The sequence below is a fragment of the Rhinatrema bivittatum genome, chromosome 7 (assembly GCF_901001135.1).
Source record: "Rhinatrema bivittatum chromosome 7, aRhiBiv1.1, whole genome shotgun sequence".
NCBI lineage: Eukaryota > Metazoa > Chordata > Amphibia > Gymnophiona > Rhinatrematidae > Rhinatrema > Rhinatrema bivittatum.
In genome coordinates, this window is record NC_042621.1 from 164,150,292 (window position 1) to 164,162,154 (window position 11,863).

Genomic DNA, 11,863 nt, shown 5'->3' on the forward strand with positions numbered 1-11,863 from the left:
ATAGTCCATTAATGGACGATTTACAGATGATTTACTAAAATTTACTAAATCTTGTATTAAACCAAATGTTTTCCAGGAGAGAACACTCGTGCACTTCCATCACTAGTAGTGCAAGCCCTGATGGAGGCTCCAATCTCCCATGCCTGCTAAATGAACTGTATCACCCCCCTCCCCCCACCCCTAAATTAAATTCCTTCCAACCTCCACTCTCTGGAGACAAGAGTAAGGAACCTTCCCCAACTCTGGGCCAAAGTCATCTCACTTCCAATTCTCTTGAGGCAAGATCAAGGCCCCTCTGGGCCAATTGATCCCTCCCCCCCGTCACCCTGCCTTTTCCTGGTCAGGTAATCCCCAACCTATCCCACCAAAAGGTTGATGCCCTTCTTCCCCAATGTCCAACAGCCAAAATGCCACCAGCTTACCTCATGTGATCATTTCCTAAGGATTAGGGGTGTGGGCATCTTCGGTCTGGATAGGGGCCCTTATTCTTGCCTTGGAGGGATCTGAAGTGAAGGGATTTCAACCTGGGGGTCTTTTCTCTTTCCTCAGGAGGGTAGGAGACGCTTCAGCCTGAGAGTCTCTTACCCTTGCGATTTCTGTTAGCCCATTTTAATGCTAATAAGTTATCTTGCATTAATTTGCATGTGGCATTTTTGGAGGAGGTCCACTTTAAGGTTGGCTAGCACACTGAACTATATTAATTGGAGCATTAACGTGCATTAAACACATATTAATGCATTTTAACATTTGCATTAGTTTTAACACACTTTAGTATATAGGCCCTTTTATCTTCCATTGCCTCAGATACACTGCAAGGAACTCATTGCACCTATATTTAAATTGTGGTAAAGAACCCTATTTTTGGTTACTATATAAATGCCAGAATAATACTAATAAATGAAGGATCTCATGACATCACTTGAAAATAGCTTTAGTGGGCCCTCATAGTTCACACGAGTAATAAACCACATATTCCATATCTACCAGGATCTGCTCAGTGGGTTATCTCAATTACTGACACCTGTAGCAGCTAAAGAGTGCATTGGGCATCAGTTTAACAGTAATTAAGCTGATTATCAGAGAGAGCCAGGCTCTGCTGTCAAGATCTTAGAGTATTGACACAGAATGCAGATGGGATCGCAAAGTGATTTCTCTAAGACTGCACCTGCAGTTTACTGAGTGCTCTCCTGCACCAATCTTTTTGAAAACTATTCAGAAAAGCATCGTGGACAAGTGTTAAAGTTATTTAATGAAACTCGTTTTCAAGCTGTGGTGGCAGGACCTACAATTCTTACCACGGGGAAGTATACTGGACGTGACATGGCTATGCTGAAAAGTGTTGGCTCCCTGTGTTGCGAAGAATCCCACTCTCACCCTCTCTGCCCTTTTCCAAAAATGACTCATGGTCACACAGACTTCCAACAGTACCAAACAGTGTTTATCCGTCAGGCCGCAGCTGCATGTGGTTGATGAGGAAAAATAGCATTGTAAAAGGAGGTGACGACCTGGGTAATTGTCAGCAGTAGGAAACGGTGTCCATGGACTCCCTTAGCACACTCACAGACACGCAGAACAGCTGTCTTTAGCAAGGAATCTGTCCCTGGCCTCACCTATGATGATTAACAGCCTGTAGTAAAAGTGCACCATCCAGTGGTAATGATGCAGTATCACACCATAAACTATAAGGATCATCTGCTTAAAAAAAAAAACCAACTTAAAGTATTAAAGAGTAGCCATTGCATGTTGAAGTCAACAAGAATGTTCACTGCAAAATTTCTGAAAGAATTTTCTAAGCAGTTTTCCTGAAGTGTGTCATTTTATTTCATCTATTTTACATCCACTCTCCTGTTTACTATTTAACAGTCAGTTTTTGAAGCTTTAGGCATAGTTTTGTATCGGCGTTTTATCTATTCATAAAACATTCACATTTTCATCTAGGCAGCATACCTTACGTCGTATATGTTGATCTCACTGGGAGGGTTAAGACATACAAAAATCAAGGTTAGATACAATGCAACTGTGGTTAGGTTAAGGCCATGGTTTCCATGGTGATAACAGATGATAGCGACAAAGATGACCCTCTTATTGAAAAGCTCAACAAGCTGATCTGTGTACATCTGCATGCATCTATCTACATACAGTACCTGAATGTAATCCGCTTTGAAGTGTCTGAAAGGCGGATTATAAATCAAATAAATAAATAAAAATAAAATGTTCATTTTGTTTTAAACAGCATCACATGGACCCATCTAGCAACTTTTGTAATTACCGCACAGCCCTGCAGGGGGCAGCACAGAGGTCACAATCAGCAAACAGCAGCCGGGAGAAAATTGTCATTCCCATTTTCAACCTGTTCATCAAAGATATCTTCTTTCTGCACAAAATACATTCAAACCGTTTACCCAATGAGCAGATAAACTTTAAGGTAAGGTTGGTAATCAAAGCATAAAACAAGGCCTTGGCAAATGCTCTGTGTGTAAAACAATCAAGTGCCCAGTTCACTAGCCATATCTTAGAAATAGAGGGCTCACCTACAGGCCGATACAGTACAGTGCACTCTGACGGAGCGCACTGTTAACCTGCCCTTGGACGCGCGTTTTCCCTTACCCCTTATTCAGTAAGGGGAGGAAAACACGCGTCCAACCCGCGGCACCTAATAGCGCCCTCAACATGCAAATGCATGTTGATGGCCCTATTAGGTATGCCTGCGCGATACAGTAAGTAAAATTTGCAGCCAAGTCACACATTTTACTTTAAGAAATTAGTGCCCACCCAAAGGTAGGCACTAGTTTCTGCCGGCACCGGGAGGGTGCACAGAAAAACAGTAAAAACTGTTTTTCTGTGCACCCTCCAACTTAATATCATGGCGATATTAAGTCGGAGGTCCCAAAGAGTAAAAAAAGTTTAAAAAAAAAAGAAGAAGAAAAAAAATTTAAAATGGGCCGGCAGCTGTCGGGCTGAAAACCGGACGCTCAATTTTGCCGGCGTCCGGTTTCCATGCCCATGGCTGTCAGTGGGCTCAAGAACCGATGCCGGCAAAATTGAGCGTCGGCTGTCAAACCCACTGACAGCCGCCGCTCCGGGTCAAAAGGAGGCGCTAGGGACGTTCTAGTGTCCCTAGCGCCTCCTTTTTCCCGTTTCTACCGCACCACCTAATTTAAATATCGTATCGCGCGCACAGGCGAGTGGCCTGTGCGCGCGCCGGGAGAGCAGGCATTCGTCTGCTCTCCCGCGGACTTTACTGAATCGGTCCGCTAGTTAGAGATAAGGCCACTCTGCTGAGTGCCTTAGGTTAAGCATGGACTCAAGAATACAAGCAAATCTAAATCCTTAGCCAACTTTTCAGAAAAGCAGCATTTTCTTAGCATTTCATAAACCTCTCATTCACTAACATGCTTTCTTATGCACTTATGCAAAAATGAACTGATAAATCTCCCCAGTTAGCTAGTCTCATATTAACACTGACAAATATTGCCGTGCAGGACATAAGTTATTCTAGAATTTCTTCCTTCTTTTATTTTATTAAAAACTGAGGTACTCTTAGGGAAGATAGCTTTAAAATAAATGCACACAATGGCATATACACAAGTACACAATTTCTGCACAAGGAGAATAAGAAAGTGAAGCAGCCATAGTTGAAGAAATTACATACTGGAATTGTTTTGGTTTCTCTCTGCAGAAATACTGGGAAATTTCAAGGCAGATCCATGATTTCTTGACATGGAAACAAGTGGAATGTCCTTTTGAGAAAGACAAGAAGATCCAATCTTTTTTGCTCACAGCACCCATTTACACTGAAGAAGGTAAACATCAGTGCCCTATGCATTTTAGAACCATGATCATTCTGGAAAGATTAGGGGAATCGGGCAGGAAGAGAGAAGGAGAAAAGTGGATTTATGGATTCAGCTTTCTTTCTATGAATCTCAGGATAGGAAGACATTTCTAGAGGTCAGTATTTAAAATCCTGGAGAAAGGATAACTTATCTGGCTAAAGTTAGCCAGACAAATTATCAAGGATATTCAGCAGGATAAATGTCCTGCTGCATATCCCCAAATAAAGTTATCCAGGTATACCTACCGAGATAACTTTGAAACCTAAACCGGCTACTTATGAATAATGTCCGTTAGATTTCAAAAGTTATCTGGACACTTGTACCCAGATAACTTTGCTTAACTGGCTGTATTCAAAGAATATAGCTAGTTAAGTGGTGAAGTAGAAGAAAAAAAAAAACATTAACGGCTATTAATCAAGTTGACTTAGGGAATAGCCACTGCTATTAATTGCATCAGTAGCATGGGATCTTCTTAGTGTTTGGGTAATTGCCAGTTTCTTGTGGCCTGGTTTGGCCTCTGTTGGAAACAGGATGCTGGGCTTGATGGACCCTTGGTCTGACCCAGCATGGCAGTTTCTTATGTTCTTATCAAGTGGGCCTGCTGGCCCAATCCCCACAAGAGTTGAATGCGGTGGATTGTCACCTCTTTCCTTCCCCCCCCCCTTCCTATGTGGCGCTGGGATCGTGGTACACTCATATCGCGATCCCCAGTAGCTTCCAGCAGTGCTCTGGCAGGAAAACTGGTAGCTTACACACCTAGCGTTGCCAGGATCGTGATACGAGGGTACCACAATCCCAATGGTGCAAGTGTGCTGGGTGTGGCGGGAGGGAGGGTGGGAAAGGAGCGGCCCGGAGGGAAATTATTTTCACCTAACCAAAGGAGAGGGGCGGCAGTCCACCACATTCACCCTTAACTGTTGCAGAATCTTTGGAGGGGGAAAAGGGCGAACATATGGCTCGCTCAGAAAGGGGGGTGGGTGGATCTTTGGTTATGTCTCCTACTCACCACTTAACCAGCTAGATTCTTTGAATATGTCCTGTCAAGGTTAATCATCTGGGTACGTGTTCCCGGATAACTTTAACCCTGTCCTTGACCACGCTTGGAGTTAGCCAAATAACTTTTCAAATGATGTCTTGAACATAGAGACCTTCATTTTTCCATTTTTATTTGGGGTTTTTTTCCTGGGAATTTCTCATGAACAAAAATGGGGGGAAAAAAAGATCAGTGGGAAAAAATGAATTTTCTTTTTTCATTTGAGAAATGAAAAGAAAAATAAAAAAAAACCAAAAAAAAATGAAAATGAAGGTCCCTAATTAAACCATGCTCCGAATAAGGAGTTTGTCACTGTTGTGAGGTTAACTATAGGATACCTCATGAATGACCATTGTTATGCATTTCACTTGTTTGAGGTTTTATTGTCTTGTTTCTGTTTTTGCGTTTTTTTATATTTTTACCAATCAATGCTGTCAATGTTTTATTGTATTCTGCCTAGAAAAACATTTGTTGCATAGGCGGAATATAAATCTTTGAAAGTAAATGCATTTTTCGGCTAACTCAACTGCATCCTGGGATGCGCCCAGAATGTCTCCTTACTTATCTGGAGAAATTTTACCTGGATAAGTGGCAAACTCAAGATTAACCAGGGTAAATCAGAAGTTATCTGGATAAATACTTTTGAATGTTGACCTCCTAAATTTTCACTTCCAATGTGGAGATGGGAGAAAGGATTGCACATAAAAATGAAACGGGGCAGAGATGGAAATTTCTTGGAAATTTTGAATCAAGGAAAAAACATTCGAGAATTAGGAAGTGATGGAAAAATTGAGAAATAAATAATTGTAATTGAGTAGCAACATACTGAATGGTGCGTGTGTGTATGTTTATACTTTAATATTTTTGCTTGACCACTTATGAAGTAAGCTGTACAAAATTATTTCTATCAAAAGCAATCTTACAAAAAAGTGAGCAGGCATAAAATGTATTGGGGTCACAGGATATGACAGTACATTGCTGTACCTGCTTAACCATAGGGAGAGCCATGTGTTCAACATGGTTAAAGCTGTGCCTGTGAAGTAAACAAATCGCACCTCACAGCTTGCACCCTGGTGAATTTTGATACTTAAATACAGTTTTTAATTTTAATTTTTATTGGGAAGAAACATCGTCAGTCAGTAAATCCCGCACAACAGCATGTTATGGAAGGGGGTCTTGCTTTTACTGAATCCACAAATCTGCCAAAAGTTTGGAAAGAAAAGGAGAACTTTCATGTTTGTTTCCTTACCATTTTTGTTTAGCTCTGTATCTGGCATCGTTTGAAAACGAAGGCCCCGAAAATCACATGGAAAAGGACAGCTGGAAGACACTCAGGTATGAAGCTCTCCAGATCTCGCATGTGTTTTGATTCCTAGCAAGAACTTGTTTCTTTCCTTTTGGATCCACTACTGCTGTCTCAAACGACGTGACTTATACTCCTGGCTGAGCCTTTCCTAGGTGGAACAGCTCCCAGCACTGGTCCCTCAGAAGAAGCTGGGAGCAGAATGCTATTTGGGCTGTCTTCAGTCTATTGGATATTCAGCGTGCTGTGTCTCTCCTGAAACCACAGGGTCCTCCAGTAGGACTGCGCTCGCTCCTGACCTTGTGGCTCAATATTCTTTTGGTAAAATAAGGGCTTGCAGTGTCACAATCAGCAAATTCTGACTTCAAGTGAGGCTGAGCAGCAGTGGCAGATATGACGGGAAAAACTTGCTTTCGTACAAATGCCTTTTAGTGAAGAGCAAGAAGATGATAAATGCAGGAAATAAGAAAAATTGCAGTTGAATGGTGCCTGAAATATTACTGTTAGCAAATTAATTTTTCCAGACATTAACAGCTCTTTAAGCAGTCTACTGTTCTGCTGATTTCCCATATGTTCACCGCAGTTAAACTTGAAGGGACTTATTAATAGCTGTACTCTGGCATCTGGCACACAGAAAACCGAAAAGCTTTCATTGTGCTGAAACCAGTGAGCGTTTGTAATATACACGTTTTGTTTCGCTTTTTCTTTTGCAGGACATCCCTTCTCAACAGAGCCTGAAAGACTCAATCAGCTTCATTTGCAGAGTATAAAGCACAAGGAAAAGCTTTTTTTGGTTCTGAAAGACTTGAGTTAACATGTACAGGACCTCACTGGCTGGGGTCTGTTTTGCATATATCTTTTATGAAAAAAATGGTATATATATATGTGTGTGTATATATATATATTTCATGCTTGAACCTTGAGGCACTTACAGCAAAAATGGAGACCATTTTTGTTTTGCTTAACTGAAGACACCAGGGCAGGACCCTGTTTTCTGAGACAAAGTGTATTATGGGAAATGGAGTCCATGATGGTCTTATCTAGACTTTGCTGCATTTCTGTTTTGGTCACTTACAGCTTACTTTTTAAAATGAAATGAAAAAAATATATATGTATTGCAAATGAAGACACTGGGTTCCAAAGAGCAGTTTTCTTTGTGAATTCACTCCCTGCTGTTGGGCCTTTTTCCTTTGGCAGAAAGCAGGATGCGCTCCACAACAATGGCACTTGAAAGGTCCTGCACGCGCTCTTTTCCCCTTAATAAAAATGGAAACAGAAATTCCCGATTGCCTTGACTGCTCAAGCAAACTTCACAAAAGGCCAGATCCGAACTGTTTAAAATGGTCAGTATGTGATCACGTAGAAAGATCAGCAGAAAAATATGGATCCCATTGGCCAGCTCCAGCTTTTTGAGTATATAAAGCTTCAGTATGCAGCTGCTCAAAGGTTTGAATTGAACTCACAGTCAGTCTTATCCCATATATATCTTTTGTAGCATTTGCACAGTTGGAATGTTGATGAACCTTTTTTTTTTGGCAAAAACTGAATTTGTAATTATTTTAATTATTTTTTAAAAATAAATTCACTGCTAGGAATTTATATTGCTCAAATCCACCTCTCAGAAATTAAGTGCCAAATGCAATGTTTGTGCCTCTCGGAGCTCTCAGGTAGTGTTTAACTGGGTACTAAATTCCTCCAGGGCTCCTGCTTTCATTGTTTAGCTGAAAGCCACCAAAATAAAAAAAAAATATATATATATACAGAAATGTGGATATCCAAACCCCAGGTCTGTCTGTAAATAATCTTGAAACCACAGTGCACAAATGAGGGGAGAGTGCTTGCCTATCACTGGGAAGGTGCAGCTTGCGCTACTGTCTGCTGAATGGTTTAAACATGAAAACGGTGGAACCAACCTATGTTTCTCTTTCACATTTATTTTTTTATAATTCTTGAAACTGTACTATATAGCAGGGGTTATTGATGCCCATGTGGTTTATGTTTGATTGCCTTCTGTCTGGAATACTCTTCATATTAATACACTCTGTACAATAAACTCTATTGGTTGGATTGATGTCTACAATGAAAACTGCTTAAAAAAATAAATAACATTACAAACCATTTTTGCTGAAATTAATTGATGTGGGTAAGAGAAGTGAAACAAAATACAAACCATCAATTCATATGCCCCTACTACAAAAGACAAAGCACTCAAAACCAGAATATTCTAACATCGAAAGCCATCATTTAATGTTGCTGAGTAATGATGAAACCAGAATGATTTCAAAATCTATTATGCTAGCAATTTCTGATTCCTCCTTCACACATATCTACGGTTTAAGAAGCAATAAGCCATGACTTTCTCATGGAAACTGATCTGAACTCCTATCTGGTTTGAGTCTTGCTTAGAACAGTTCATTAGAAGGCCGAAACCTATTTTGACATTTTTCCTGCTGTTAGTTATCACACATATATATATATATATATATATATATATATACTCGCTAATTAAAGTCGGTATTTTAGTAGCTAGACAAGTAGAGGGTCTATATACAGTGAATCCAGTAGTGCTGCAGTCATCTAGTTGGAAAGCTCAAATCTCTTACAAAATTGTAGTGGGAATTACTGACCACATAGCTAAACTAGACCGTTTCGTATAAAATGTTTGGTATTTCAGGATTTCTGAGCCCAGCTGGTTCTGTGTTTCTTCATTCCCTTTAGTGAAATAAAGACAGAACTTACAGGGTCCAATCCCAACATTATACAAGTGTGACTCTTGAGAATTAAGTTTTATTTAAGGTCAATAGATTAATTCTGACATTTTTGGTAAGTAAACGAGTATCAAGTTTTCACTTGGTCCCAAGTACTTTGATTTTCATAACCTAAGAATATCCTTGTCAAGCTTTACCCAATACACCTTCAGGTCTCTGTGGGTTTTTTTTTTTATGTAGTGTCTTTACTGCTTGTGACAGCACTGATAACCCCAGTTCTCCGATTACGCACAGAACAGGCTTCTCCTCACTATCCTACCAATGTGCCTTTACTTTTTTGTAAAAGGACCACCCCTGGGATGGGGGAGGGGAGGGAATTCAGTCTCTGTGTTTTGTGATGCTTACTATCTCTGCTGATTAATAGTGCAGGTCAACAGTGCTGCCAGGTAGTACCAAACTGTGACAGTAGATTAGTGATTTGGATGGCTGTCCACTGCATTCTGGAGAGGACCATCAACTCGTTTCATAACGGAAGTAATTTTAAAAGGAATTACATTCGTATGTGTTATCATACTGTGGTATCAATTTTACAAAGTTATTTAGGCGTGTAAAGTGCACTTACACATGAATGTCCTATGGACAATTCAATGGCGTATATTGTAGCAGTTTTCTAAAGCCACTTATTTATTTTTATTTATTTATTTAAGGGTTTTTATATACCGCAGTACGTAAAGAAATACATCACCGCGGTTTACATTTAACAATAACTTAGCAACAAGCTTTACATTGACATTATTAATAGGTATTAAATAAAATAAATTCCATATAACAGTTTTGATGGAAAACAGACTGTACAGACTGTGGACCATCCAATAATGTATAACATACAATTAAAATATTGATGTAACTATTAAACCTTTACAAACCAACACAAAAACTAAATAGTATCTAAAACATGGCTAAAGTACATCTATTACATGGCTAAAGTATATCTATTACATGGCTAAAGTACATTTACACATGTAAAACTCAATTTCAAGCATGATGATGCTTTTCAAAATCAGACCCTAAGGGTATTGCCTCACAACTTGCAGGTGATGATGACTTTTGAACACTACCGACCTGAACTGCATTTGATCTGGGAACCTAGAGGCGAAAGGCTGCAGGGGATATCATTTCGATATCAAAACTCAAACTTTAAACAAAATGAAATTGCATTGCAAAGCCCTTTATTACGAAGTGCTTTACGTTGTGATCTGGCAGGTGAGCACTGTAGGATTCTGGTGATACAAGACAGCCGGGTTCCAAGGCATTTGATCCTCTGAAAGAGGAAGGCATTGGGGAAAAGAGAGACAATGACCTGTTTCCATAGCAGTGGAAGTCAGGAGAAAGCAAACTCACTAAAGGCATGAGCAGCTACCGGGCAGAGTAGGAGGAGGGAACAGAAATGCTAGTTTTGAACAGGCCACAGCCAAGAAGAAAGGCTGGCTCTGTTACTTGTCTTCTGCTGCTATTTTGCTAAACAATTTCTGGTCCTGGGGTAAATCAAGCATATTTATACTGTATTAATAGTGTTTTGCACTTTCAAAACAACAACAAAAAAAGGAAGGTAACGATATGATATTAGAAAAGGAAACATCTTCAGAGGGATAGCCATGTTAGTCTGGTGTAGCAAAAATGACAGGACTCGAGTGGCACCTTGTAGACTAACCAATTTATTAAGGCATGAGCTTTCGAGGACAGAGTCCGCTTCATTGAAAGCTCATGCTCTTACAAAGGGGTTGCAGCTTTCTGTATGTATTTTGAAATAAAAGGGATATACATATATATATTTAAAATATAATTTTAGAACACACTGCACATGTACTCAGAAACAGCTTTTCCACATGAGTGTACAATTCACTGGTCAATCAGTTCTAGTCTATACTTGAAACAGTGTCTACACTATTTTCTTTTCCGTTGTGATACATTCCTTCATTCTATGTTTTGCTATTCTGAAATTAATTGCGGACTATGAGCTGTACCAAAAAGCAGGATATTCTGTGTTTGACTGGATGAGCTTGCATTAATAAATACTAGGGATGTGAATCGTGTCCTCGATCGTCTTAACGATCGATTTCGGCTGGGAGGGGGAGGGAATCGTATTGTTGCCGTTTGGGGGGGTAAAATATCGTGAAAAATCGTGAAAAATCTAAAAATCTAAAAATCGCAAAACCGGCACATTAAAACCCCCTAAAACCCACCCCCGACCCTTTAAATTAAATCCCCCACCCTCCCGAACCCCCCCAAATGAGTTAAATAACCTGCGGGTCCAGCGGCAGTCCGGAACGGCAGCGGTCCGGAACGGGCTCCTGCTCCTGAATCTTGTTGTCTTCAGCCGGCGCCATTTTCCAAAATGGCGCCGAAAAATGGCGGCGGCCATAGACGAACACGATTGGACGGCAGGAGGTCCTTCCGGACCCCCGCTGGACTTTTGGCAAGTCTCGTGGGGGTCAGGAGGCCCCCCACAAGCTGGCCAAAAATTCCTGGAGGTCCAGCGGGGGTCAGGGAGCGATTTCCCGCCGCGAATCGTTTTCGTACGGAAAATGGCGCCGGCAGGAGATCGACTGCAGGAGGGTCGTTCAGCGAGGGTTCCGGCGCCTCGCTGAACGACCTCCTGCAGTTGATCTCCTGCCGGCGCCATTTTCCGTACGAAAACGATTCGCGGCGGGAAATCGCTCCCTGACCCCCGCTGGACCTCCAGGAACTTTTGGCCAGCTTGTGGGGGGCCTCCTGACCCCCACGAGACTTGCCAAAAGTCCAGCGGGGGTCCGGAAGGACCTCCTGCCGTCCAATCGTGTTCGTCTATGGCCGCCGCCATTTTTCGGCGCCATTTTGGAAAATGGCGCCGGCTGAAGACAACAAGATTCAGGAGCAGGAGCCCGTTCCGGACTGCTGCCGTTCCGGACCGCCGCTGGACCCGCAGGTTATTTAACTCATTTGGGGG

General features: G+C 41.3%; 1 protein-coding gene across 2 annotated transcripts in view; it reads left to right on the forward strand.

Moving 5' to 3' along the window:
- RASGEF1A (RasGEF domain family member 1A) overlaps positions 1 to 8,287 on the forward strand; it is a 47,712-nt gene extending 39,425 nt beyond the window's left edge. For both annotated transcript variants that reach the window (XM_029609469.1, XM_029609470.1), the window contains exons 10-13: positions 2,234 to 2,425; positions 3,680 to 3,803; positions 6,129 to 6,201; positions 6,883 to 8,287. In XM_029609469.1, the coding sequence (XP_029465329.1) occupies positions 2,234 to 2,425; positions 3,680 to 3,803; positions 6,129 to 6,201; positions 6,883 to 6,907 (414 nt within the window). In that variant the 3' untranslated portion in view covers positions 6,908 to 8,287. The remainder of the gene's footprint in view (positions 1 to 2,233; positions 2,426 to 3,679; positions 3,804 to 6,128; positions 6,202 to 6,882) is intronic.
- Positions 8,288 to 11,863: the final 3,576 nt, after the last annotated feature.